We start from the raw sequence: 24,626 nt of genomic DNA, 5'->3' as shown, positions 1-24,626 counted from the left end.
CTAACTGAGACTAGCCCTACCTGCGTATGTTCTGGTTCAGCAGGAACTTGTCTAACTTTGTCTTGAATCCCTGGAGGGTGTTTCCCCTATGACAGACTCCGGAAGAGTGTTCCTGTTTTCCACCACTCTCTGGGTGAAAAAGAACTTCCTTACGCTTATACGGAATCTATCCCCTTTCAACTTTAGAGAGTGCCCTCTCGTTCTCTCTACCTTGGAGAGGGTGAACAACCTGTCCTTATCTACTAAGTCTATTCCCTTCATTATCTTGAATGTTTCGATCATGTCCCCTCTGTCTCCTCAGTCATGTCACTAGAAGATTTGACTTAACTACTAATAGAAAATCCCACCAGAAAGTGACTGGACCATTTACTGGCCTTCCAGAACACTGATTTCTTTCAGTGGCATTGGTTCAGAACTTGGATTTCTGTCTCCCTAAATCCTTGTGAAGGGCTGCCTGGTAAGGTTTGCCTCTCTCTGGACAATGCCAAACCTGAATGGTCCAGAATGTAGCAGCTAAGGTTTAATGCTTAAAAAAAATGCAGGGTTATGCATTTGGGCTCCAATCCCGTTTAAGAAGTAAACATAGCATTACATAAAAAATGAATTTATATACTGTAGTACCTTAGGAGCTCTGTGCAGTTTACAAAAGAGAATTGAAACAGTGACAATAAAAACAAATGACCTAGAAATTACAAAAATTTCTTAAATCAGTAGGTTTTCCATAATTTCCTGAACTGCTGGTAAGAGACAGAGCTAACAGATTTACAAACTCTTATCACAACATAAGATAGGAGTCATTGAAAATAGCTCTTGTATAAACGACCCAGTGAAGTACTTTTCGATTTGAAAGTGGAACAGGGTTTGGGTGTGAGCATATGTGATGATCTTAAGGAGGCCAAAAGGTAGAAAAGGTGACAGCGAACGCTAGAAGGATACCTGAGATCAGAAGGAGGCGAATGGCCAGCAGGAAAAAGGAGGTGATAATGCCTTTGATAAGACTTTGTACAATTTTGGAGATCACACCTTCAAAAAGATATAAACAGGATGGCAGCTATTAAAATGGTGAATAGTCTCCAGCAGAAAACACATGGGGGTAGAAATTAAGGTCTTAATATATAGTATATAGTTTAGGAGAAAAAAAAAAGCAGGAGAGGCGAGATGTTAGAGGCTTTAAATATCTCCTTGGCCTAAATGCACAGGATGCTCATCTTTTTCAATTGAAAAGAAGCTCTGGAATTTGATAAAGATGAAAAGGGTCAGACTCGGGAATAACTCAAGGAAAGGGTGGAGAATTTGTGTAACGGCTTCCTGGTGGAGATGAAAAGTGCAAGTGAATTCAAGAAAGCTTGGGACGAGAGGAAGGGCAAACAGATGATATGAATGGGCAGGCTGGAGAGGCCAGATGGTCTTTATCTGCCTTCATGTTCCTACTTGTGTTTCTGGCTAAAAATGCCACTATTGCCCAAATATTTTTCATATGATATTCTGAAATGACATCTTGTCTCTTTGGAAGACTCTTCTGTTCATTAGAAATTGGATTCTTGTGTGATTTCTGTACTAAATGGATAAATGACAGAATTTTACTCTTCTCTTCTAGGTCGTTTACATACTGGAGAAAAAGCACTCCAGGGCAGCTACTGGCTTCATTAAGCCTCTAATAGACAAGAACAGTGAACTGTTTAAAAGGTGTGCCATGTTTTCACCAGTGGACCACCGACTCCCTCGTGTCTATGTGCCATTGATGGATTGTCCTGATGATTTTGTGGCAAGGCCTGAAGTCTATTTGAACATAATATTTATCTGTCGAATTGTTGAGTGGAAAGAAGACAGCAACTTTGCAATAGGGTAAGTTTTCTCTCAAATGAATACTGGTATGATCCCAGGACAAGCAGGCAGGTATTCTCACAAGTGGGTGACGTGATCCAACGGAGCCCCAATGCGGACGTCTCACAAGCAGTCTTGCTTGAAGAAACTCAAAGTTTTGAGTCGCCTGCACCGCGCATGCGCGAGTGCCTTCCCGCCCAGAGTAGGGCGCGTCTCCATAGTTCTTACTTTTCCGCGGAGCCGAGAAGTCCGTCTTCGACTCTCTGCGTGAAGTATTTTCACTTTTGTGCCTTCTGAAGTCCGCGGTTTTGGGTTCTTTTTCTCTTAATCGCTGATTTTCGTCGTACTTTTCTTGTTTAAAAAAAAAAAAAGTTTCTTCCATCCGTTCGACCGGGCAGGCCACTTGGCCGCAGCCCTGCGGCTTCGATCTTGCGGCGGAGCTCTTCCGGCCTATGTCCCGGCCTGCTACCTGTTTTAAAAAGTGTTCCAAGTGCCAGCACGTGATTTCACTGACGGACCCTCATCGACGCTGTCTTCGGTGTCTCGGGCCTCAACACCTCCCGAAATCGTGCCGGCCTTGCTCAACACTTACAGCCCGTACTTTCAAGCGTCGTTGCATCTTGTGGGAGCAGCTATACAGCATGGAGTCTTCGATGGAGCTTTCGTCATCGAAGGGTGCTTCACCATCGGCCTCTCCTGAGGCTCTCCAGGCTTCCACATCTTCTGTTCCGAGCCTCATCAAACCGGCCTCTTTTGTACCGGCTCTGTCTTCAACGCAGGCTGCGGTGCCTTCCTCTGTCTCTTCAGGTCAGATAGCGCAGCAGCCCATTCCCCGGTTAGTGCTTAAAGTGTGCAAGGCTTCTAAGTCCAAGCACTCTCACACTGCCTCGAAGGAGCACGAAGCCCGTGCAGGTGGTCCCGTTGGTGGCGCGGATCCATCCTTGCCGGCTTCGTTCCAGACCTTACTTGAGAAGCAATTCATTCAGCTCTTTACCACAATGGGGCCGAAGCTTCTCTCTCAAATCCAGCCTGGGCATGTGGAGTCTCCCGCGAGGTCAGGCCGCCTCCGGTGCCTCAGCCGTACGCACACTCTCTACAGGGAGCAGAGTCTCTGCGAGTGTCTGGTCTGGCATCGATGCATGCATCGCAAGGAGCAGAGTCTTTGCCCATGCCTCCATTGGAACTGATTCACTCGATGCAAGGAGTAGAGTTTTTGCGAGTGCCTCCATTGGAACCTATCCACTCGATGCAAGGGCTCGAGTCTTTGCGAATGCCTCGTGGTTCTTCCAGTCAACCACCTCTGCTTCGATCCACCGCTTCCAGCCCCATACACTCTCTGGGGTCCTCAGCGAAGACACATTCACCTTGTTTGTCCAGGCCTGCTTCAAGACACAGCTCGCATCATCGATCGAGGCACTCATCCAGGCATGCCTCACCTCATTGGAAACAGCCTTTTCATCAGTATTCTCCACCGGCTTCTACTCCACTACCGGATCTCGAGGACACAGTGGGGTCTTTTTCTCCATCTAGATCCCTGTCCTCATTGGATCAAGAGGCCTCGACGTCCTCGAGTCCCTCTCGAGGCACTGCTTTGGCTGACCAACTGTCTTTTTATTCTTTTCTCCGTCAGATGGCAGCTGATTTGGACATTCAACTGGACACTGGGTCCAAATTTTCAAAGGAGTATCTCGAGACCATGCATCTCCCTCAACCTCCTGCTGAATCCCTCAAGCTTCCTCTTCATAAGCTGCTGGATCAGACCTTTGTCCGCTGTCTGGAGACCCCCTATTCCATCCCCGCTGTTCCGGGAAAATTGGATTCCAGATACCGCAATGTTCATCATAATGGGTTTGACGGTGCCCAGCTATCCCATCAATCCCTTTTGGTGGAATCTTCATTGAAACGGTCTCATCCCTCCCAGGTATATGCCACTGTTCCACCTGGCAGGGAGGGCAAGACGATGGACAGGTTCGGCAGGCGCATTTTCCAGAACTCTATGATGACGTCCAGAGTTCTCGATTACAATTTTCATTTTATTACCTATTTTGAATTTTTCCTGTCTGTCCTTCCCAAGTTCATGCCCTACTTGGATTCTCGAGCATATTTTTAATACCATGAAGTCCTGGCTTCTTTGTCCCAACTCCGGTTGCAACTGATGCAGTCCTCATACGATGCCTTTGAGCTATCTGCTCGGGCTACTGCTTGCTCGGTAGCCATGCGACGCCTTGCATGGCTCCGGACCATCGACATGGACCCCAATTTGCAGGACAGGCTGGCTAATGTCCCGTGCGCTGGTACTGACCTCTTCGATGAATCCATTGAGGCGGCAACCAAGAAGCTTTCAGACCACGAAAAGTCTCTCCAATCTATTCTCCGCCCAAAGCCAAAGCCAGCTCCTCCTCGTCCTTCACGCCCGCCTTTGATTTACCAGCGGCGTTTTCCACCTAAACAGGCTCCTGCCATCCGTCACCCTGTTAAGAGGCAGCATGCACAGAAGCAGCAGCAGAAGCCTCAGCCGTCTGCTGTCCCCAAGGCTCCTCAGCCTTTTTGACTGTCTCCTTCAAAGCACAACGTCAGTCATTCTGCCTTTCCCCGTTTTTCCCCCTATCGGAGGTCGTCTCCATTATTTTTACCACCGATGGACGACTATTACCTCCGACCTCTGGGTCCTTTCCATCGTAAGGGAGGGATACTCTTCAGTTCCATCAAGTTCCTCCGGAACATCCTCCAAGAGAGTATCCTTCCTCCTCTGCCCAGACCGCCCTTCTTCTTCAGGAAGCTCAAGCTTTGCTGCGGTTCCGGGCTGTCGAGCCGGTTCCTTTGGCTCAACAGAATAAGGGTTTTTACTCCCGGTACTTCCTTGTTTTGAAGAAGACAGGCGAACTGCGTCCTATTTTGGATCTCAGAGTGCTCAACAAATATCTGGTCAAAGAAAAGTTTTGCATGTTGACCCTGGCATCTCTGTATCCCCTCCTTGAGCAGAACGACTGGTTATGCTCTCTGGATCTCAAGGAGGCCTTCACTCACATTCCCATTCATCCGGCCTCCTGTCAATACCTCAGATTTCGGGTGGGACATCTTCATCTTCAATACTGAGTGCTCCCTTTCGGCCTGGCATCGTCACCCAGAGTCTTCACCAAGTGTCTGGTTGTGGTGGCTGCAGCGCTCAGGAACCATGGTCTTCAGGTGTTTCCCTACCTGGACGACTGGCTCATAAAGGATTCCATGTTTCAGGGAGTCGTCCTGGCGACTCAGCGCACTATCTGGTTCCTGCAGAGTCTGGGGTTTGAGATCAACTTTCTAAAATCACATCTGCAGTCTTCCCAGACTCTTCCCTTCATCGGAGCTGTTCTGGATACAATCCAGCTCAGAGCGTTCCTCCCTCCGCAACGTCTGGAAGCTCTTCTCCATCTTTGTCATTCAGTGTCCTCTCGCCCGTCCATCTCGGCGAGTCACATGATGGTTCTTCTGGGCCACATGGCCTTTACAGTACACGTGACTCCTTTTGCCAGACTTCACCTCAGAATTCCTCAGTGGACCCTGGCATCTCAATGGACGCAGGTTTCCGACCCTTTGATTCGACACATCCAGGTCACTCTTGCTCTGACAGTCTCTTCGCTGGTGGATGCTTTCTTCCAATCTATCCAGAGGCTTACTGTTTCACACGCCCCCCATCAGAAGGTTCTCACGACCGACTCTTTGACTTACGCTTGGGGGGGCTCATCTGGATGGTCTCCGCACTCAAGGCTATTGGACCAGTATAGACCACCAATGCCACATCAATCTCTGGAACTCAGGGCGATTTTCAATGCTCTCAATGCTTTTCAACATCTGCTTCACGACCGTGTAGTCCTCATTCGCATGGACAACCAAGTCGCCATGTATTATGTCAACAAGCAGGGAGGCACGGGATTGGCCTCCCTCTGTCAGGAAGCTCTGAAAGTTTGGGATTGGGCAATTCGCCACAACACCTTCCTCAAAGCCGTCTACATTCAGGGGGCGGACAATGCCTTAGCGGACAACTTGAGTCGTCTTCTGCAGCCTCACGAATGGATTCTCCATTCCACGCCCCTTCATCACATTTTCTCTCTGTGGGGAACGCCTCAGATAGACCTCTTTGCAGCCCCCCACAACTTCAAACTCCCTCAGTTCTGCTCCAGGATCTACACTCCTCATCGCCTTGAGGCAGATGCTTTTCTTCTGGACTGGACGAATCTTTCTATATGCGTTTCCTCCATTTCCTCTCATTCAAAAAACTCTAGTCAAGCTGAAGTCTGACCATGCCACCATGATTCTGATTGCTCCTTGGTGGCCCAGACAACCTTGGTACTCCCTTCTACTTCAACTCAGCAGCAGGGAACCTTACCTTCTACCAGTTTTTCCCTCGCTACTTACGCAGCATCCCAACCTGCAGTCTATACACCTGACAGCTTGGTTCCTCTCAACATAACTCCTCTCCAGTTTTCTCAAGCTGTGCAGGATGTTTTGGAAGCTTCACGGAAGCCTGCTACTAGACAATGCTATACCCAAAAATGGACTAGATTTTCTACTTGGTGTTTTTCTCATCATCAGGAGCCTCAACACTCCTCCTTATCTTCAGTTTTGGATTATCATTTGCACCTTTCTCATTCTGGCCTCAAGTCTACTTCTATACAAGTCCACCTTAGTGCAATTGCTGCTTTCCATCAGCCTCTTCAAGGGAAACCCCATCTGCTTATCCGGTGGTTTCCAGATTCATGAAAGGACTTTTCAATGTCAATCCTCCTCTCAAACCACCTCCAGTGGTTTGGGACCTCAATATTGTTCTTTCTCAGCTTATGAAACCTCCATTTGAACCAATTGACAAGGCTCATCTGAAGTATCTCACTTGGAAAGTGGTGTTTCTCATTGGCCTCACTTCTGCTCGTCGAGTCAGTGAGCTCCAGGCATTGGTTGCGGATCCACCTTTTACAGTGTTCCATCATGATAAGGTGGTTCTTCACACTCATCCGAAGTTCCTTCCTAAAGTTGTCTCGGAATTTCATAAGAACATAAGAAATGGCTTCGCCAGATCAGACCCTAGGTCCATCAAGTCCGGTGACCCGCACTCGCGGAGGCCATGCCAGGTGTTCCCTGCTGAGAAACCTTGTTTTCTCGTATCCCCCAATGTGATTTGCAAGAAGGTGTGCATCCAACTTTGCCCTTGAATCCCAGAATGTTGGTCTCCATCACTACCTCCTCCGGGAGAGCGTTCCAAGCGTCCACCACTCGTTGTGTGAAACAGAATTTCCTGATATTTGTCCTGGGCCTGGTGCCCCTCAGTTTCAGTCCATGACTTCTTGTCCAAGTCACATTTGACAATGTGAATAACGATGTTTCTTGCTCTATTTTGTTGAATCCTTTTAGTATTTTAAAAGTCTCTATCATGTCTCCTCGCAGTCTTCTCTTCTCGAGGGTGAACAATCCCAGTTTTCCGAGGCGTTCTTTGTAGCTCAAATTCTTGATACCTTTAACTAGCTTCGTGGCTTGCCCTTTGCACCCTCTCCAGTAGGGTTATATCCTTCTTTAGGTAGGGAGACCAGTGTTGGACACAGTACTCCAAGTGTGGTCTGACCATTGCTCTGTAAAGCGGCATTATGATGTCCGCTGATCTACTCGTGATTCCCTTCTTTATCAGGCCCAACATACTGTTTGCTTTTTTTGCTGCCGCTGCGCATTGAGCCGACGGCTTCAGGGTCCTGTCTATCAGTACCCCCAGGTCCCTTTCTTGTTCGCTCTTGCCCAATGTCACACCTAACATTTTATATTCATGTTCCTTGTTTTTCTTACCCAGGTGCATCACTTTGCATTTTTCTATGTTAAACTTCATCTGCCAATTTTCTGCCCATTTTTCTAACTGGTTCAAATCTCTCTGAAGTTCTTCTCTGTCCTTTTGTGACCCAACTACCCGACATAGTTTTGTGTCGTCTGCATACTTGATTAAATTACTTGTTGTTTCATCTCAACCAATCCATTGTTCTTCCAGTGTTCTTCCCAAAGCCTCATTCTCATCCTGGAGAATCGGCCCTTCATAATCTGGACTGTAAACGTGCTTTGACTTTCTATTTGGAATGCACCAAACCGCACAGAACTGCTCCTCAACTTTTTGTCTCCTTTGATCCAAACAAGTTGGGACATCCTATCTCTAAGCGAACCATCTCCAACTGGATGGCGGCTTGCATCTCTTTCTGCTATGCCCAGGCTGGATTGCCCCTTCACAGTAAAGTCAAAGCCCATAAAGTCAGAGCAAAGGCAGCCTCTGTAGCTTTTCTCAGATCGACACCGATTGAGGAGATTTGTAAAGCTGCCACGTGGTCCTCGGTTCATACCTTCACTTCTCATTATTATCTGGATACTTTCTCCAGATGGGATGGACAGTTTGGCCAAATAGTATTGCAAAATTTATTCTCCTAAGTTGCCAACTCTCCCACCATCCCACTTTGGTTAGCTTGGAGGTCACCCACTTGTGAGAATACCTACCTGCTTGTCCTGGGATAAAGCACAATTACTTACCGTAACAGTTGTTATCCAGGGACAGCAGCAGCTATTCTCACATCCCACCCACCTCCCCTGGGTTGCCTTCTCTGCTAGCTATCTGAACTGAGGAGACGCGCCTTACGCTGGGCGGGAAGGCACTCGCGCATGCGCGGTGCGGGCGACTCGAAACTTCGAGTTTCTTCAAGCAAGACTGCTTGTGAGACGTCCGCATCGGGGCTCCGTTGGATCACGTCACCCACTTGTGAGAATAGCTACCTGCTGTCCCTGGATAACAACTGTTACGGTGAGTAACTGTGCTTTTTCAGAGGGGGTGGGAACTGCTCAAGTTTCTTCCCTTTGATTTTATGTTTGGGCTTTGATGCAGTTTGAGGTTTTATCTCTTACAGCTTTGGGCTTGGGAAGGATGGCTGGGAAGAAGTTTCGTTTTCCAGCACTTAGTGGAGAGTGCTGTACTAAATACAGCTGAAGGTACACTGAGCCTTTGGGGATGGGAATGAAATTTATTAATTTTACAGTACAGTATCACAGCGAGTTTGTGGATTAAGAGATTAAGGAAACAGGAGTGAGAGATGTGAGGTAATGTGCATTGACTTCCATAGTAAACTAATGGAGGCTTTAGAGCCCTGTAATTTTAGCTCACCATCCTTTGGCTGAGCCACACTCAGTGTTTCTTTTTCATGCTGCCAGAACTCGCGTCAGAAAATGCGCAGAGAAATTTCACACTCATTTCTTCTTAACCAGAACAGTTAATAGTAAAAAAACAAAACAAAACCCCAGAGGCACAGCAAAGCTGCAGCAGCAATCCAGGGAACGAGAAAAAAAAAAAAAAAAAGCAGCCAAAAGGACAAGCCAATGTCTGAAAAGTCAGTTGAAGTTTATTAAAAGCAACCTTCAGTGTAAAAAAAAAAGTGCTTGTATGGTCCTATTGTGTTAATAAATGCCCCAAATGTTTTGCCAAGGAACTGTCTGCATCGGGGCATGCTTGATCTTTTATTAGAAGGACATATAAGACGCCTTAAAAGAAGAAACAGGGTTGCTGGGCTCGGTGAGTTACTCTTGTTTCATGAGGCATAGTAGCCATGGACATGTAGCCTTTCTGTTCAGTTTTGCTTTAAAATAAAACACAAGCTCGGTCAGCATTGCCTTAGTGTCTTTATATTACTACTGACTCCATCTTATCCTATCTTGTCCTTTGGTTCTGCCATATCCCGTAGGATTTCTTCTCATTTTTGCAGAGTGAACACAACATATTTGAGAAGTGCACGATTTTTTCCAGTTTGTGAAAATCATTTTGAGAACTTTGGATAATGTTTTGACTGGAAGTAGCCAAAGCACAGCTTTCTTTTTACATTCACAGCTGAAAGCAATGATAAAGCAAGCTTGTGACCTTGTGCAGTGTGTTATGATGCTCTGTTTCTTTGAGTATGTGATGTCCTATATGCAGGGCTTCCATTTTATTACGTGTCTTGCAAGTAGTGCGGAATGCAGCAGCTCATTTATTTGGGTTGTAATATCATCGATATGTCTATTCAGGATTGATTAAGTTTCATCGGCTGCCTGTGACATGCTGAAACCTGTTTAAAGGTTTAACATTGATCTATAAACAATCTGTGAACTTAGCCAAGAAAAATGACTTTTCTTCTCTTCTTAAATGAGATACTAATCCCACTCGTTTATTTAAAATTTTGTGCCAGATGACTAGTGGTTCCCATCCAAAATCTATTACTTCCTCCCTAAAATGCATTTACCAACAAGATTTCTGATCTTTGCTCTACTCGCTCCCCCATCACCATTCTCCTCTCCCCAGCAGTTATCCTCATCACTTACCAGCTTCTTGCATATTCAGTTCTTTTTAAGCTGAATCTCCTATATGTGATCCTTTACTGCCCCATCTGATTCAGTTCTGTCTTTTTTCTTAAGGGAGATCTTTGAATTTTTCCTTCCTATCAAGTGGACATTTTCCCACTTGCTGTAAGTCGGCACCTAAAGAACGCTACCTGGGATTCTTCTAAGCCATGGAATTGTCATCCTATTTCTTAGCTTCCATCCCTCTCTAAACTGGTGCAACAGCTGTGCTCTTTGTTGGAGAAGATGATGCACTTCACCCATACAACCCTTTAGTACAGACTCAGAGCCCACGCTTTGAGGGATTACTAACTTCGGTAAAGGTGGTGAAGTTCTTTTATCTCTGGATTTGTCTGCTGCTTTTGATCTTGTGTATCATCTATTTTGATTCTTTGGCTTTCTGAGCTTGGTATATCAGGCAGTACATTTCCTGGTTTAACATCTTTCTTGCTCCCCTTGCTCTGCTTACTCAATCCCTTGGGGTTCATTTTTTATTTCCTGTGCAAATGATACCCAGTTATTATTTTCCCTTCAGTGAAAAACAACACAGGCTATTACAGAAATATTTCGCATTTGGGATAAAATTGCCAATTGGCTATCTACGAATGCTTCCAAAACTACTGCTGTCCTTTTATTTTCTCTTTGCCGTTGCTTTGATCTCTTAGATTGCCTAACATTTTGGGTGAACAATTTACCCTTGATAAGTCTGTTAAAATATTCAGAGCTTTGTTGATAGTAAACTCTTTTCTTCTCCAATCTCGACTCTGATCAAGAAAACCTTTATCCCAGGACAAGCAGGCAGCATATTCTTAACGTATGGGTGACGTCACCGACGGAGCCCCGGTACGGACCTTTTTAACTAGAAAGTTCTAGTTGGCCGCACCGCGCATGCGCGAGTGCCTTCCCGCCCGACGGAGGAGTGCGTGGTCTCCAGTTTCTTCGTTTCCGCGGAGCGAAGAAGACGCATGTGGTTTCAACGGCCGTTGAACACTTCTTTTTTGCCTTCCCGCTCGCGTTATTTCTGATTTTTTTTCTACTTTTTCCCTTCGGGTTTCTATTTTCTTTCTAATTGGTAAAAAAAAAACAAACAAACTTTGTTTTTTCCTTATTTTTCAACCGGCCCTGGCGGGGCCTGTTGCCATCATACAAGCCTCCGGCTTTGATTTCGCGGAGGCCGTATTTCCCTTCATGCCCCCCCAGCCGGGTTTTAAGAAGTGCCAGCGGTGTGCACGCCCGATTTCCCTTTCGGACCCACACAACTGGTGCCTACAGTGCTTGGGTCCGGAACATCGGGCTGACACCTGCACCCGCTGCGCGACTCTCCAAAAACGCACACTTAAAAATAGACAAATCCAGCAGAATCTCCTCTTCGGCACCGGTTCTGCTATGGATCCGACCCCGACGTCGACGGCACCGCCGAAATCGGCACCGTCAACATCGACACCACCTGATCCTTCTGCGGGGTCGATAGCGCCAGGTAAGCCGGCTAAGAAGCCTTCCACTTCCCTCGAGCGCCCTCCAGCCACGGCGGTGACACCGATCCTTCCGACGTCCCGCAAGTCCCGTAAGCGCTCCGCTCCGATAACGGTGAGTGCCTCTTCATCGGCCTCCTCATCGCCGGAGCGTAGAGCAGCACCTATGGTACCGAAGAAAAGTAAAACGGTACCGGTGCCCCCATTGGAGGACCGTATCTCGGCCATCCTCCAGAACAAATTGCAAGAGCAGCTACAGCACCAGCTTCAGGAACTGCTTCCGACCCTGCTGGCACCACTCCTTCCGGTACCGGTCCGGCCCGAGCCTCGCACCACTCCGCCAGTGGCCACCCCCTCGGTACCGATGAACACTTCCATGCCGGTCTTATCTGCCCAGCCTACACTTCAGACTTGCGCGGCGGAGGACCCCTCCCGGCCCCAGGATCGACATCGATCGTCTCGGGACCGGGATCGGCACCACTCCTCCCGGGACAGAGATCGGCACCGGTCTTCATCTCCCGGCACCGTATCCATGAGATCTGGCAAGTCCCTTTCTAAAACCCGCCATACTGAGCCGGCCATCAGGGACCCAGACTTATGGGAGCAATCCCCACTCGGTACCGAGGAGGATGCCTCTTCCACTGATGAGGAACCCTCCATGGCTGAATCCACCTCCAAACCCGAGCAGTCCTCATTTACGAAATTCCTTCGGGAGATGTCTGCGGCTCTCTCCATCCCACTTGAGTCCGACTCAAAGAAGTCCCAGGCCTTTCTAGAAGCCTTGGACTTCGATCAACCCCCCAAGGAGTTTCTCAAACTACCCGTCCATGATATTCTACGGGAAACATTTTATAAAAATTTGGAGAATCCCCTTACTGTTCCAGGTGCCCCTAAGAAACTGGACAGTTTATACCGGGTCATCCCTATCCCGGGATTTGATAAACCCCAATTGCCACATGAGAGCCTCCTGGTAGAATCCACTCTCAAAAAATCTCATGGTTCCAGTGGCTATGCCTCCACCCCTCCTGGCAGAGAAGGTAAAACAATGGACAAATTTGGAAAGCGCCTGTACCAGAATGCCATGCTGGCTAGCAGAGCCAACAATTACTCATTTCATTTTTCGTTTTACATGAAACATCTGGTACAACAACTTTCTGCTCTGCAAAAGTATATCCCTGAACGCAAGGTTCCATTATTTCAGCAACAAATTTCCAACCTTCTTCAGCTTAGGAAATTCATGGTACGCTCAATCTATGACTCTTTCGAGCTCTCCTCCCGAGCCTCTGCTCTGGCCGTGGCCATGCGACGCCTTGCCTGGCTGAGGGTATCTGACCTTGATGTGAACCACCAAGACCGCCTTGCCAACGCGCCCTGTCTTGGTGATGAACTTTTTGGGGAGTCTCTGGATACCACGACACAAAAACTTTCGGCTCATGAGACGAGATGGGACACCCTCATTAAGCCTAAAAAGAAGACTCCGCCAACACGACCATACAGACCTCAGTCCTCTTACCAACGTCGTTTTTCTGCTAGGCCACTTAATCCTCCTCAACAGCAATCTCGTCGGCCTCGCCAACAACAACAACAAGAACACTCTCAGGCTCGCTCGCAATCTCACCAGACGGCCAAGCCTCTCCCTCAAACTAAGCCTCCGCAGCCCTTTTGACTCCTTTCTCCAGGGCATAGCCATTCTCCAACCCTCGCTGCCTCTGCCTCAACCTATCGGGGGCCGCCTCACCATCTTTCTACGACGCTGGGAGGCCATCACATCAGACCTGTGGGTTCTAAACATCATCCGTCACGGATACTCACTAAGGTTCCAGACTCTTCCTGCAGACCATCCTCCCGTAGAGTCTGCTTCTCACTCCTCCCAAACTCCACTCCTCCTCAGGGAGGTCCAATCCCTCCTCCTTCTCAATGCCATCGAAGAAGTTCCACCAGACCAAAGAGGTCAGGGTTTTTACTCCCGCTACTTCTTGGTACCCAAGAAAACAGGGGATCTTCGTCCTATCCTCGACCTCAGGAACCTCAACAAGTGTTTGGTCAAGGAAAAGTTCAGGATGCTCTCCCTTGCCATACTTTATCCTCTTCTGTCTCAACACGACTGGCTATGTTCCCTGGACCTCAAGGAGGCCTACACTCACATCCCAATCCATCAGGCTTCACGTCACTACCTCCGATTCCAGATACTGAATCACCACTATCAGTACAAAGTGCTACCCTTTGGTCTCGCATCATCACCCAGGGTGTTCACCAAGTGCCTGATTGTGGTAGCGGCCTGTCTCAGGTCCCACAACCTACAAGTGTTCCCCTACTTGGACGATTGGTTGGTGAAAGCAACAACCTCTCCACTTGTGCTGCAATCAACTCACCATACCATCTCTTTCCTCCATCTCTTGGGGTTCGAGATCAATTATCCCAAGTCGCATCTGCTTCCCACGCAGCGCCTTCAGTTCATCGGAGCACTTCTCGATACCAACTTCATGAGAGCGTTCCTTCCTGCCGACCGGCACTGGACACTGCTTCACCTCTGTCGACAGGTGCTCCTCAAACCATCCATCCCTGCTCGCCAGATGATGATTCTTCTGGGTCACATGGCCTCGACAGTCCATGTGGTTCCTCTGGCGCGACTCCATCTGAGGATACCGCAATGGACCCTCGCCAACCAATGGTCACAGACCAGGGATCCTCTTTCTCATCCCATCTCTGTGACATCGTCTCTTCAGCGATCTCTTCAATGGTGGTTGAACTCCTCAAATCTTTCCAGGGGCCTCCTTTTTCATCCACCCCCTCATTCCATGATCATCACCACAGATGCCTCCCCCTATGCATGGGGAGCTCACATAGGGGATCTACGCACCCAGGGACTCTGGACCCCTCAGGAGCGTCAACATCACATCAATTTCCTGGAACTCAGAGCCATGTTTTATGCTCTCAAGGCCTTCCAGCACCTTCTCTATCCTCAGGTTCTTCTCCTGTGCACGGACAACCAGGTCGCCATGTACTACATCAACAAGCAAGGCGGCACCGGATCTCGTCTCCTTTGTCAGGAGGCCCTCCGAATTTGGACCTGGGCCACAGCCCACAATCTTTATCTTAAAGCGGTCTATATCCAGGGCGAACAAAACTCCCTGGCCGACCAGCTCAGCCGCATCCTTCAACCTCACGAGTGGACCCTGGATCCTCCCACTCTCCACTCCATCTTTGCCCGCTGGGGCACTCCGCAGGTGGATCTCTTTGCAGCTCCTCACAACCATCAGCTGCCCCAGTTCTGTTCCAGACTCTTCTCTCCACATCGTCTGACCCCGGATGCATTCCTACTCGACTGGACGGATCGGTTCCTCTATGCCTTCCCTCCACTTCCTCTGATGTTGCGGACCCTGTTCAAACTCCGCAAGGACAGGGCCACCATGATTCTCATCGCCCCTCGGTGGCCCAGACAACACTGGTTCTCCCTCCTGCTTCAACTCAGCTCCAGGGAGCCCATTCCTCTTCCTGTATTTCCTTCTCTGCTTACGCAGCAACATCAGTCTCTGCTACATCCCAATCTGTCTTCCCTCCACCTGACAGCTTGGTTTCTCTCGGGCTGACCTCTCCAGAAAACCTGTCTCAGCCTGTCCGTCGCATTTTGGATGCCTCCAGGAAACCCTCCACACTCCAATGTTACCATCAGAAATGGACCCGGTTCTCCTCTTGGTGCCTCCTGCATCATCACAATCCCACCTCATTGGCGGTGGAAACCGTACTGGACTATTTGCTCTCTCTGTCTAACGCTGGTCTCAAGTCTACCTCGATCAGAGTCCACCTCAGTGCCATCACTGCTTTTCACGAGCCTATCCTCGGAAAACCCCTCACGGCTCATCCTCTGGTTTCCCGGTTCATGAGAGGCCTCTTCAATATCAAACCACCTCTTCAACCTCCCCCGGTCGTCTGGGACCTCAATGTGGTTTTGTCAGCCCTCATGAAACCTCCTTTTGAGCCTCTTGCTACTACCTCGCTCAAACTTCTCACATGGAAGGTGCTTTTCCTCATTGCCATCACCTCTGCCAGGAGGGTTAGTGAGCTACATGCACTGGTCGCCGATCCACCGTTCACTGTTTTTCACCATGACAAGGTGGTTCTGCGTACCCATCCTAAATTCCTTCCTAAGGTGGTTTCAGCCTTTCACCTCAACCAGTCCATCGTGCTACCTGTCTTCTTCCCAAAACCCCATTCTCATCCTGGGGAACAGGCTCTTCACACGCTGGATTGTAAGCGTGCCCTGGCGTACTACCTTGACCGTACCAGGGCTCACCGCTCCTCTCCTCAACTCTTTCTGACCTTCGATCCTAACCGTCTGGGTCACCCTGTATCTAAACGAACGCTGTCCAATTGGCTTGCTGCCTGTATTGCGTTCTGTTATGCTCGGGCCGGCCTGTCACTGGAAGGAGCTGTCACGGCCCATAAAGTCAGGGCTATGGCTGCTTCTGTGGCTTTCCTCCGTTCCACGCCTATTGAGGAAATCTGCAAGGCGGCCACTTGGTCTTCAGTTCACACCTTCACTACTCACTACTGTCTGGATGCATTCTCCAGACGGGATGGGCACTTTGGTCAATCTGTGTTACAAAATTTATTTTCCTAATGGCCAACCATCCCTCCTCCCTCTCTGTTAGCTTAGAGGTCACCCATACGTTAAGAATATGCTGCCTGCTTGTCCTGGGATAAAGCACAGTTACTTACCGTAACAGGTGTTATCCAGGGACAGCAGGCAGATATTCTTACGACCCACCCACCTCCCCGGGTTGGCTTCTTAGCTGGCTTATCCTAACTGGAGACCACGCACTCCTCCGTCGGGCGGGAAGGCACTCGCGCATGCGCGGTGCGGCCAACTAGAACTTTCTAGTTAAAAAGGTCCGTACCGGGGCTCCGTCGGTGACGTCACCCATACGTTAAGAATATCTGCCTGCTGTCCCTGGATAACACCTGTTACGGTAAGTAACTGTGCTTTTTCACTATGCGACAAATTAATTCTATTTTGTCTTCTTGATAAACATTCTCTTTGCATTCTTATTCATTGTCTTGTTCTTTTCTTTCTTGATTATTGTTAACAAAACATATAAATTCAGGAGTATAACAAAAATAAAATAACCTTTGTATGTTTGTCCAGTCCACTGCAAAGATACAATAATCAACCCCAGAAAAGAGCAACTAAAGTGGTTAAGGGGCTGGAGCAGTTGCCGTACAGTGAGAGATTAGAGAAACTGGGCCATTTTTCCTTTGAAAAGAGGAGACTGAGATGGTACATGATCGAAACATTCAAGATAATGAAGGGAATAGACTTAGTAGATAAAGACAGGTTGAGAGGTAGAGAGAACGAGAGGGTTCTCGCTAAAGTTGAAAGGGGATAGATTCCGTACAAACGTAAGGAAGTTCTTCACCCAGAGTGGAAGAAAACTGGAACGCTCTTCCGGAGTCTGTTATAGGGGAAAACACCCTCTAGGGATTCAAGACAAAGTTAGACAAGTTCTGCTGAACCAGAACGTACGCAGGTAAGGCTAGTCTCAGTTAGGGCGCTGGTCTTTGACCTAATGGCCGCCGCATGAACGGACTGCTGGGCATGATGGACCACTGGTCTGACCCAGCAGCGGCAATTCTTATGTTCTTATGAGTGGAGGGGTGTTTGCTTGGGATTTCACATTAAAGTAGTGAAGGATGTCTGTTAGATTAGCTGCCATCATAAAAAGAAGTCTTCAGTCTAAGAACACTTTCAGCAGAGTATTTGGGGAGGTAACTCAGTGTGAAGTGTTGAGCTGACCTGGTGCCTAATCACAAGTTGCCCAGAATGTGTGTCTGCTTGGTTTCATATTCATATAGGCATGAGTAATGCCCTATCAGACCATTTCTTATATCCTGAAAATTTCTACAAGGATTTATTGCAGTTTACAATGAGATTTGTGAAACCTTAGATGAATAGAAGTCCTGAGAAATATAAAAAGGGGAATTACAAGAGAAGAGGTATGTCTGTAGCATTTTCCTAAAATGGTAATACAAAGGGAGCTGCCACACACACAATGGGAAGCTGTTCCAGATTTTGGGACCCTGAAATTTGAAGGTAAACGCAGATAACTTTTATTGGATCATGGTGCCATTTCGGTAGTAAATTAATAAATTCAGTGCAATAAGTGGCAATGTCTTGAAGACACAAGTTCTGACCTGACAAATTTTAAAGCTGGCCTTGTTGATCAAAGCACACACCAGTTTTGGTGATCACCTGATTGGGTTTCATCAGTGCATTTCCTGGGGAACAACTGTGACAGTTGCTATCATCGCGATGGTAAAGGGTCATGGATTTTGATACTGTGGGTAATCACACAAGACTAGAGATTGAAGTCGAAAATGATCTTCTATTTCACCAGTTTGAGATGGCCCTTAAATATACGACACCTGTAGTGCTTTAGTTTTCAGCTGTTTTACTCTGACTTTCTACCGTTGCCCAAAATTTACCAGGACATTCAAAAAAGAAAAAGAACACAGATTTAATATGCAACAATGGTTTTCCTATGTGGATGGACAACAGTGGGGGGTGGGGGTTTCTGTTTTTGTTCTTAACCCCATTAGGGACCTGGAGTTTATCTTATCCATGTTGACTTGCACTCCGCTGTGATATGTACCTGCTTTTTTTTTGTATGTGAGTGAATGGCAAGTATACTAGTACTGTACTTACTTTCACCAGCTGGAGACAAGGAGTGTGAGAGTTAGCTCAAGGGACGGAGAGAGGAGGGAAAGGAATTCAAATCAATTTTTCACAGTCATTCTGTTCTTAATTCTCTTTTCTAATTTGCTTTTATAGACATTTGGCAAAAAGCCTTGGCCAGGCTGGTGAGATTGAACCAGAAACAGAAGGGATCCTGACGGAATATGGAGTGGATTTCTCAGACTTTTCTGAAGCAGCTCTGGCTTGTCTCCCCCAGTCTCTCCCTTGGTCTATCCCACCAGAAGAGTTCCAGAGAAGGCGGGATCTGAGGTAAATGCTAAGTCCTTGAATGGTTCTAGTCCTGTTTCCCCAGTGATAAGAGTGATGTCTGTGCTGGTCCTGGTAGCTCATCCTACTGAACCACTATTAAATGCTTAGCATGATCATGTGATAATCTGAATGTTGGAAGTGCTTAACCAAATAGACTATACTGTTAATTATATTTTCTTCTGACACTTAAATCCTCCACTCCTTGATTGTTCTAATCAAGCTCTGTGTGTTCTACCATTCTCCTTTGTATTAAGTTAGTAAGTGCTAGATTCACAAAGCAAACCAATCGGTTTGAGACCCCTTTGCGACCAGATTTCCCTCCTGCACTATTTACTAACCTCTCCTGCGATCTGCTTTGAATCCGTGCATGCAAATGAGGAGCAAAGCATGCAAAGCGGACAGGGATGCGATTCACCAACCAAAATTTTAAAACCGACTGGGCTGGCCGATCAACCCAAGAAGCGACTGCTGGGGACCAGTCGAAAACATCTTTCTGACTCTCCAGCTCCATAGAAGCCCTGCTCTCTGCCCCCCTCTGTCTCCTGCCTGCTCGCCCCGATCTGTCTCCTGCCTGCTCGCCCCCGAACCCCCCCCATCTCTCCTGCCTGCTCCTGCCCTTCCCTACACTGCGAGCCTGTGGTTTTAACCCGTGGGTTTAAAGCGGCTGAGCTACAAAAGTTAAAAAAAAACTCGTGGTCTGCGCATGCGCAGGATTGCACAGTAGCGATCCATGTAGGCCAGATGATGGCGTTCCTCCGAGCACTCTCATCTTGTTGTAAACCGCTTCGAACTATCATGGCTTTGGCAGTATATAAGAATAAAATTATTATTATTATTATTATTTGAATGTTTTCAAGTTGTGAATTCATCGGGCCTGAGAGGATCGGCCATGGATCACCCAGGAAAAACTGGTTAGTGAATCTAGCCCAAAGTGCTGTGAAATGCCTTACAAGCATTTGAAAGCCATTCTAATTAATCCACTCACTTCGCCTGCTTAAGATTCTGCTCCTTCACTCCTGTAGGAATTCTGCAAACTGTGCAATGCAGAATTTGTGCAGAATTCATTAAGCATGTAGAAATACCTGTGTTCTGGGCAGAATTATTCTCTGCCCAGAACACAGGCCAGAATTGCAAATCACTGCTGGTGAGATCTTCAATCATATCTCTCCTCTGGCGTCTCTTTTCCAAGCAGAAGAACCCTAACCTTTTTAGTCTTTCCTCATACGAGAGGAGTTCTAACCCCTTTACCATCTTGGTCGCTCTTCATGTGAGGTTGCACCATGGAGCAATACAGAGGCATAACATTCTTGGTCTTGTTAACCATCCCTTTTTTAATAATTCCTAGCATCCTGTTTGCTTTTTTGGTGGCTGCCGCTGCACATTGGACGGAAAGTTTCATCGTATTGTCTACAATGATACCCAGATCTTTTTCTTCTTGGATGCTAAACCCCCAAGGTGGATCCTAGCATCTTGTAACTATGATTTGGGTTATTCTTCCCAAAGTGCATTGCTTTACATTTGACCACATTAAATTTCATTTGCTATTTGGAGGCCAGTCTTCCGATTTCCTAAGGTCTGCCTGCACTTTTTCACAGTCTTCAGGTGAGATGTGTCTAGTTCAGTTGTTCTGGATTAGCAGACACTTGGAGCCTGAAGCATTCACATTGAACAGTTTAGTGTCATCTGCAAATCTAATCACCTTACGTCGTTCCAATTTTCAGATCATTATTAAATAGCACTGGTCCAAGTATAGATCCCTGTGGCACTATTTACTCTCCTCCTCCTCCTTCCTTCTTCACAACTTGGGCACTGATCTATCACATTCAGCTTTCTTCTGTGGCCCTGCTCCTTCTCAAATATATTTAGCTTTCCATTTCTTACTTTCACCTGCATCCAAGCACATAATCATCTCCCTTCCTCTCCATTCATGCACAACTTTACCCCCTCTCTGTTCTCCTTTTCCTTCCACGCCATTCAGCTTCACCCTTCTCTCTTTCTATCCCCCCCTTATTTATAAAAAAAAAATTTCTTACTTGCTATATCTACAATTCTGAGTGAGTTACAAGTAAACACTCATAATTTAAATAAACAGACGTTAGACAAAAAAACATCATAAAAGAAAAAAAAAATCACATACATTAATATATCAAAAAAAGAAAATCTAAAATCCACCTCAATACAACAAGCCTAGTAGCTGACAGCCAGGTAACGACTTCCTCTCAACCATCTCATTACATAAGAAATGTCTCTGAAACAGCACTGTTAACTTGCTTCCTAAAATTTAGTAAAGATGATGTACTCCTTACATCCTGAGCCAATGAGTTCCACAGTAAACTCCTTGTACTGTCAACATAGAACAACGAAACTGAGACAGTTTCAATGAGGGAACTTCCAAATAGAACTTTTCCTCAGCGCAGTGTGCGTATTGGTAATTTCAGAAGATCACTTAATATTACCGGCTTCTTTGTATGCCACAACTTTGTAAATCGGGATACTTTAAACTCAATGTGCGCAGCAACGGGTAACCAGTGGAGACATAATAGAATAGGTGTAATATGGACAGATTTTGAAGCCCCAACAATCAAGTCGCGCTGTGGCATTTTGAATCAATTGAAGAGCTCGAATGGCATACTTTGGTAAACCAAGAAAGAGGACATTACAGTAATCAAGTATAGCCCCTCTGTGTCCCAATCTGTGTGCTACCTCCTTGTTTAGCATCACTTCGTTTTATCTCTGTCCCTCCCTTGTGCAGCTTGTTCCTTTTTCTTTTCTTCCTCCTCTAGCTCCCATCTCTTGCTCTCTTCCCTGACTACTTCCCATTGTCTGGCAGCGTTCTTTCCAACCCTCTCTCCCTCCCTTCAGTATCTCTCTTCATCTTCTCTCCCCCCCCATACCCAGTCTGGTTTCTCTTACCCTCTCCTTTCCTCCTTGTGGGTCCATCATCAACACCCACTCACCCACCTACCTCACTCCCTACCCTTGCCCCCCTAACTCCATGATCCTGCAAACTTGCATGTCTGCTAGTAGCAATTAAGCAAGACTATCTCTAGTTGTTTCCAAGGCTTTTCCTCTGACACATTCCTCCCCCTCCTCCATGGCAACAGGAAGTTGGAACAGAGGGAGGGCCCAGGTTGGCTAGAGGCAATCAGGCTTAATTACTGCCAGCAAAGACAGACAAATCGGTAGGACTGTGGGGTAAGGTTAGGGAGAAATGTTGGACCTGCGATTGGGGAGAAGATGAAGGGAGAGAGTCGCCCAGCATTAGGAGTAATCATTTATGGTAGTGTTTTGGCCCAAATTCTGTAAATGGTGCTGCTGGTTTGGCATCAGTTTTAATTGGTTTAATTGACTTTGATGCAATAATTGATCACGTTGTTTAAAAGCAATTCAAAAAAATTGGTGCCTCCACTGGAACTGTGACTAGGGAAGAAGTACCCTTTGGTGTTGGTAGGTGCCTCCGCAGTGCCATTCTCATCACAGATAGGTGCTGGCCTACATTTCTGACGCCTATCTGTAAACAGCACTGTTGTCTGAACTCCACTGATCATGACGCTGTTTACAGTTTTCAGCCTTGAGTCAATGTGTGTGATATAGCCTACGTTCACAGCAAAGAGCATTGACTATAACTGAAGTACATGGATCACTATAAAACTCTTGTGTTTGAAGGTAGGATTTCAACGTCCATGATGATGGGATTTTAGGTTAACATATGAAAAACGGAGTACTACTCACTTCTCAGATATTGAAGGTGCAAGTCAGTCCCTCTCAGGTATGGTGAGAATAAGATGTTTTCGTTGTGTTTGATGAATGAGTTCACTGCAGTATTTGCTCTATGTATCAGTAACGGGCAGCAATTGTCCTAACTTCTATTTTTAGTTGCATAAAATCAATATATCGATGTTGCATTCTTCATGCCCAGACTTTTCGGAAGTTTATTTACCATTGGTTAGGTCGGGGAGATGAAAGTTCTTTTGTTAAGGTGAAATCTTGTAGGGGTGATGTGTGACTTCCAGGTCATGTTTGCTTACTACACCAACCGAATAATGAGTTTATTTACAAAATTGAGATAGTCTGGTCTGAATGTTCTAGAGGACACTTGAGAAAAAATTCTTTATTGAGCTTTTCTTGTCTATTTGTAATTATTTAACAGGGATTCCTGCGTGCAAGTTATGTGCAGCCTGAAAATAACTAACTTTGAAATAGGTTACAGGAACTTAAGAAATTTCTGGCTGACCTTTTCAATGCTTCTCTAGAATCAGGAGTGGTACTGGAGGATAGGAGAAGGGTGAAAGTGGTCCCTCTACACAAAGGTGGAAGTAAGGAAGAATTAGGGAACTACAGGCCTGGAAATGCTTTTAAAACAGAGAATAGTTTTGTTTCTTTAATTCTCGCCTGCCCTTATCCAGAGCAAGTTACATATTAACATTCAGACATTCAAATACTGAAGGGTATTAACATAGAACAAAATCTTTTCCAGAGAAAGGAAAATGGTAAAACCAGAGGACATAATTTGAGGTTGAGGGGTGGTAGATTCAAGAGCAATGTTAGGAAATTCTACTTTATGGAGAGGGTGGTGGATGCCTGGAATGCGCTCCCGAGAGAGGTGGTGGAGAGTAAAACGGTGACGGAGTTCAAAGAAGTGTGGGATGAACACAGAGGATCTAGAATCAGAAAATAATATTAAAGATTGAACTAAGGCCAGTACTGGGCAGACTTGCATGGTCTGTGTCTGTATATGGCCATTATTTCTTCAATGGCTAGGAGGGTTTAGATGGGCTGGAGTAGGTTTTAACGGAGATTTTGGCAGTTGGAACCCAAGCACAGTACCGGGTAAAGCTTTGGATTCTTGTCCAGAAATAGCTAAGAAGAAAAAATTAAAAAATTTAAATTGAATCAGGTTGGGCAGACTGGATGGACCATTCGTGTCTTTATCTACCGTCATCTACTATGTTACTATGTAACATACAAATTAAAACATTTTACATTTTTTTTAAATTTATTCTTCTATACCGCCATAATCGTGTGACTTCTAGGCGGTTCACAACTGAAGAGAGCTGGACAATCAGCGAGTTACATTATGCAGATAGTCAGTGAAATTACAGTATACAGAATCTTAAAATGCAGCAAATTACAAAATACAGTTTGTTTAGAATTTCAGGGGGGACATATTAGGAAAAAAGGAATGGAAGTTAGTGTTTGGTGTAGTTAATGTTTAGGTGATACATCTGTCGAATAAGGCAGTTTTTATGACTTTTCTAAAGGCGAGGTAGGTCAGTCTAGTTCCGTTAATGTAGTTATCCAGCCAGTGGTGGTGTTTGTTTGCTTGGTACATGAAAGGTTTTGTATTTACAGCCGGTAATGCTTGTCGTACAAAACATTTCAAGGACACGCTATAACAAATTGCATACTTACATATCAAATCAAATTACATATAACATACATGTCGCATCAGCGACAAATATAATTTAAGGCCAAAACTGGCCAGACCCACACATACATCAAAATATAAAATTCCATAATTCATACAAGATGCCTCAATAACAGACATCATTACACCAAATAAAACAAACCAGACCATCGAACGCCTCCTTGACCAGCACTCAAGAGTCATCATTCCTTCTCCATCAGCCAAACTCAGACCCTATATTTTATTTCACAGAATAGATGTATTTTCTGGAATTCAGTGAATTCTTCTTAGGAGTATACTCTACTCTACAGGGATTCCCTGTGATAGTTGTCTCCTGCATGAAATGAATCTGCTTATGAAGACATCTCATTAGTGCATGTTGAGACTGATACAGTGATTTCTTTTTTTCATTGTTAACTGAGCATCCACCTGTACTCCTAAAATGTACACTTTTGTCATTGGGGGGCCCTCTTTCTTGTAGAAGATTAATGCCCCTCACCATACCAGATCAGAGCCCAGTCTTTTAGGGATTACTAACTTCATTTGTCCTGCTTTTGAT

The 24,626-nt window shown here is 46.2% G+C and overlaps 1 protein-coding gene across 1 annotated transcript in view; it reads left to right on the top strand.

The window, feature by feature from the left end:
- Nucleotides 1-24,626, top strand: part of DIS3L2 (DIS3 like 3'-5' exoribonuclease 2) — a 285,986-nt gene that overhangs the window by 85,274 nt on the left and 176,086 nt on the right. Inside the window, exons 8-9 of the mRNA XM_033958227.1 lie at nucleotides 1,598-1,845; nucleotides 18,487-18,660. Of these exons, the coding sequence (XP_033814118.1) occupies nucleotides 1,598-1,845; nucleotides 18,487-18,660 (422 nt within the window). The remainder of the gene's footprint in view (nucleotides 1-1,597; nucleotides 1,846-18,486; nucleotides 18,661-24,626) is intronic.

This window comes from Geotrypetes seraphini, chromosome 9 (genome assembly GCF_902459505.1).
Source record: "Geotrypetes seraphini chromosome 9, aGeoSer1.1, whole genome shotgun sequence".
NCBI lineage: Eukaryota > Metazoa > Chordata > Amphibia > Gymnophiona > Dermophiidae > Geotrypetes > Geotrypetes seraphini.
Note: the sequence above shows the minus strand (reverse complement) of the source record. Positions and strands in the feature narration are given on the sequence as shown.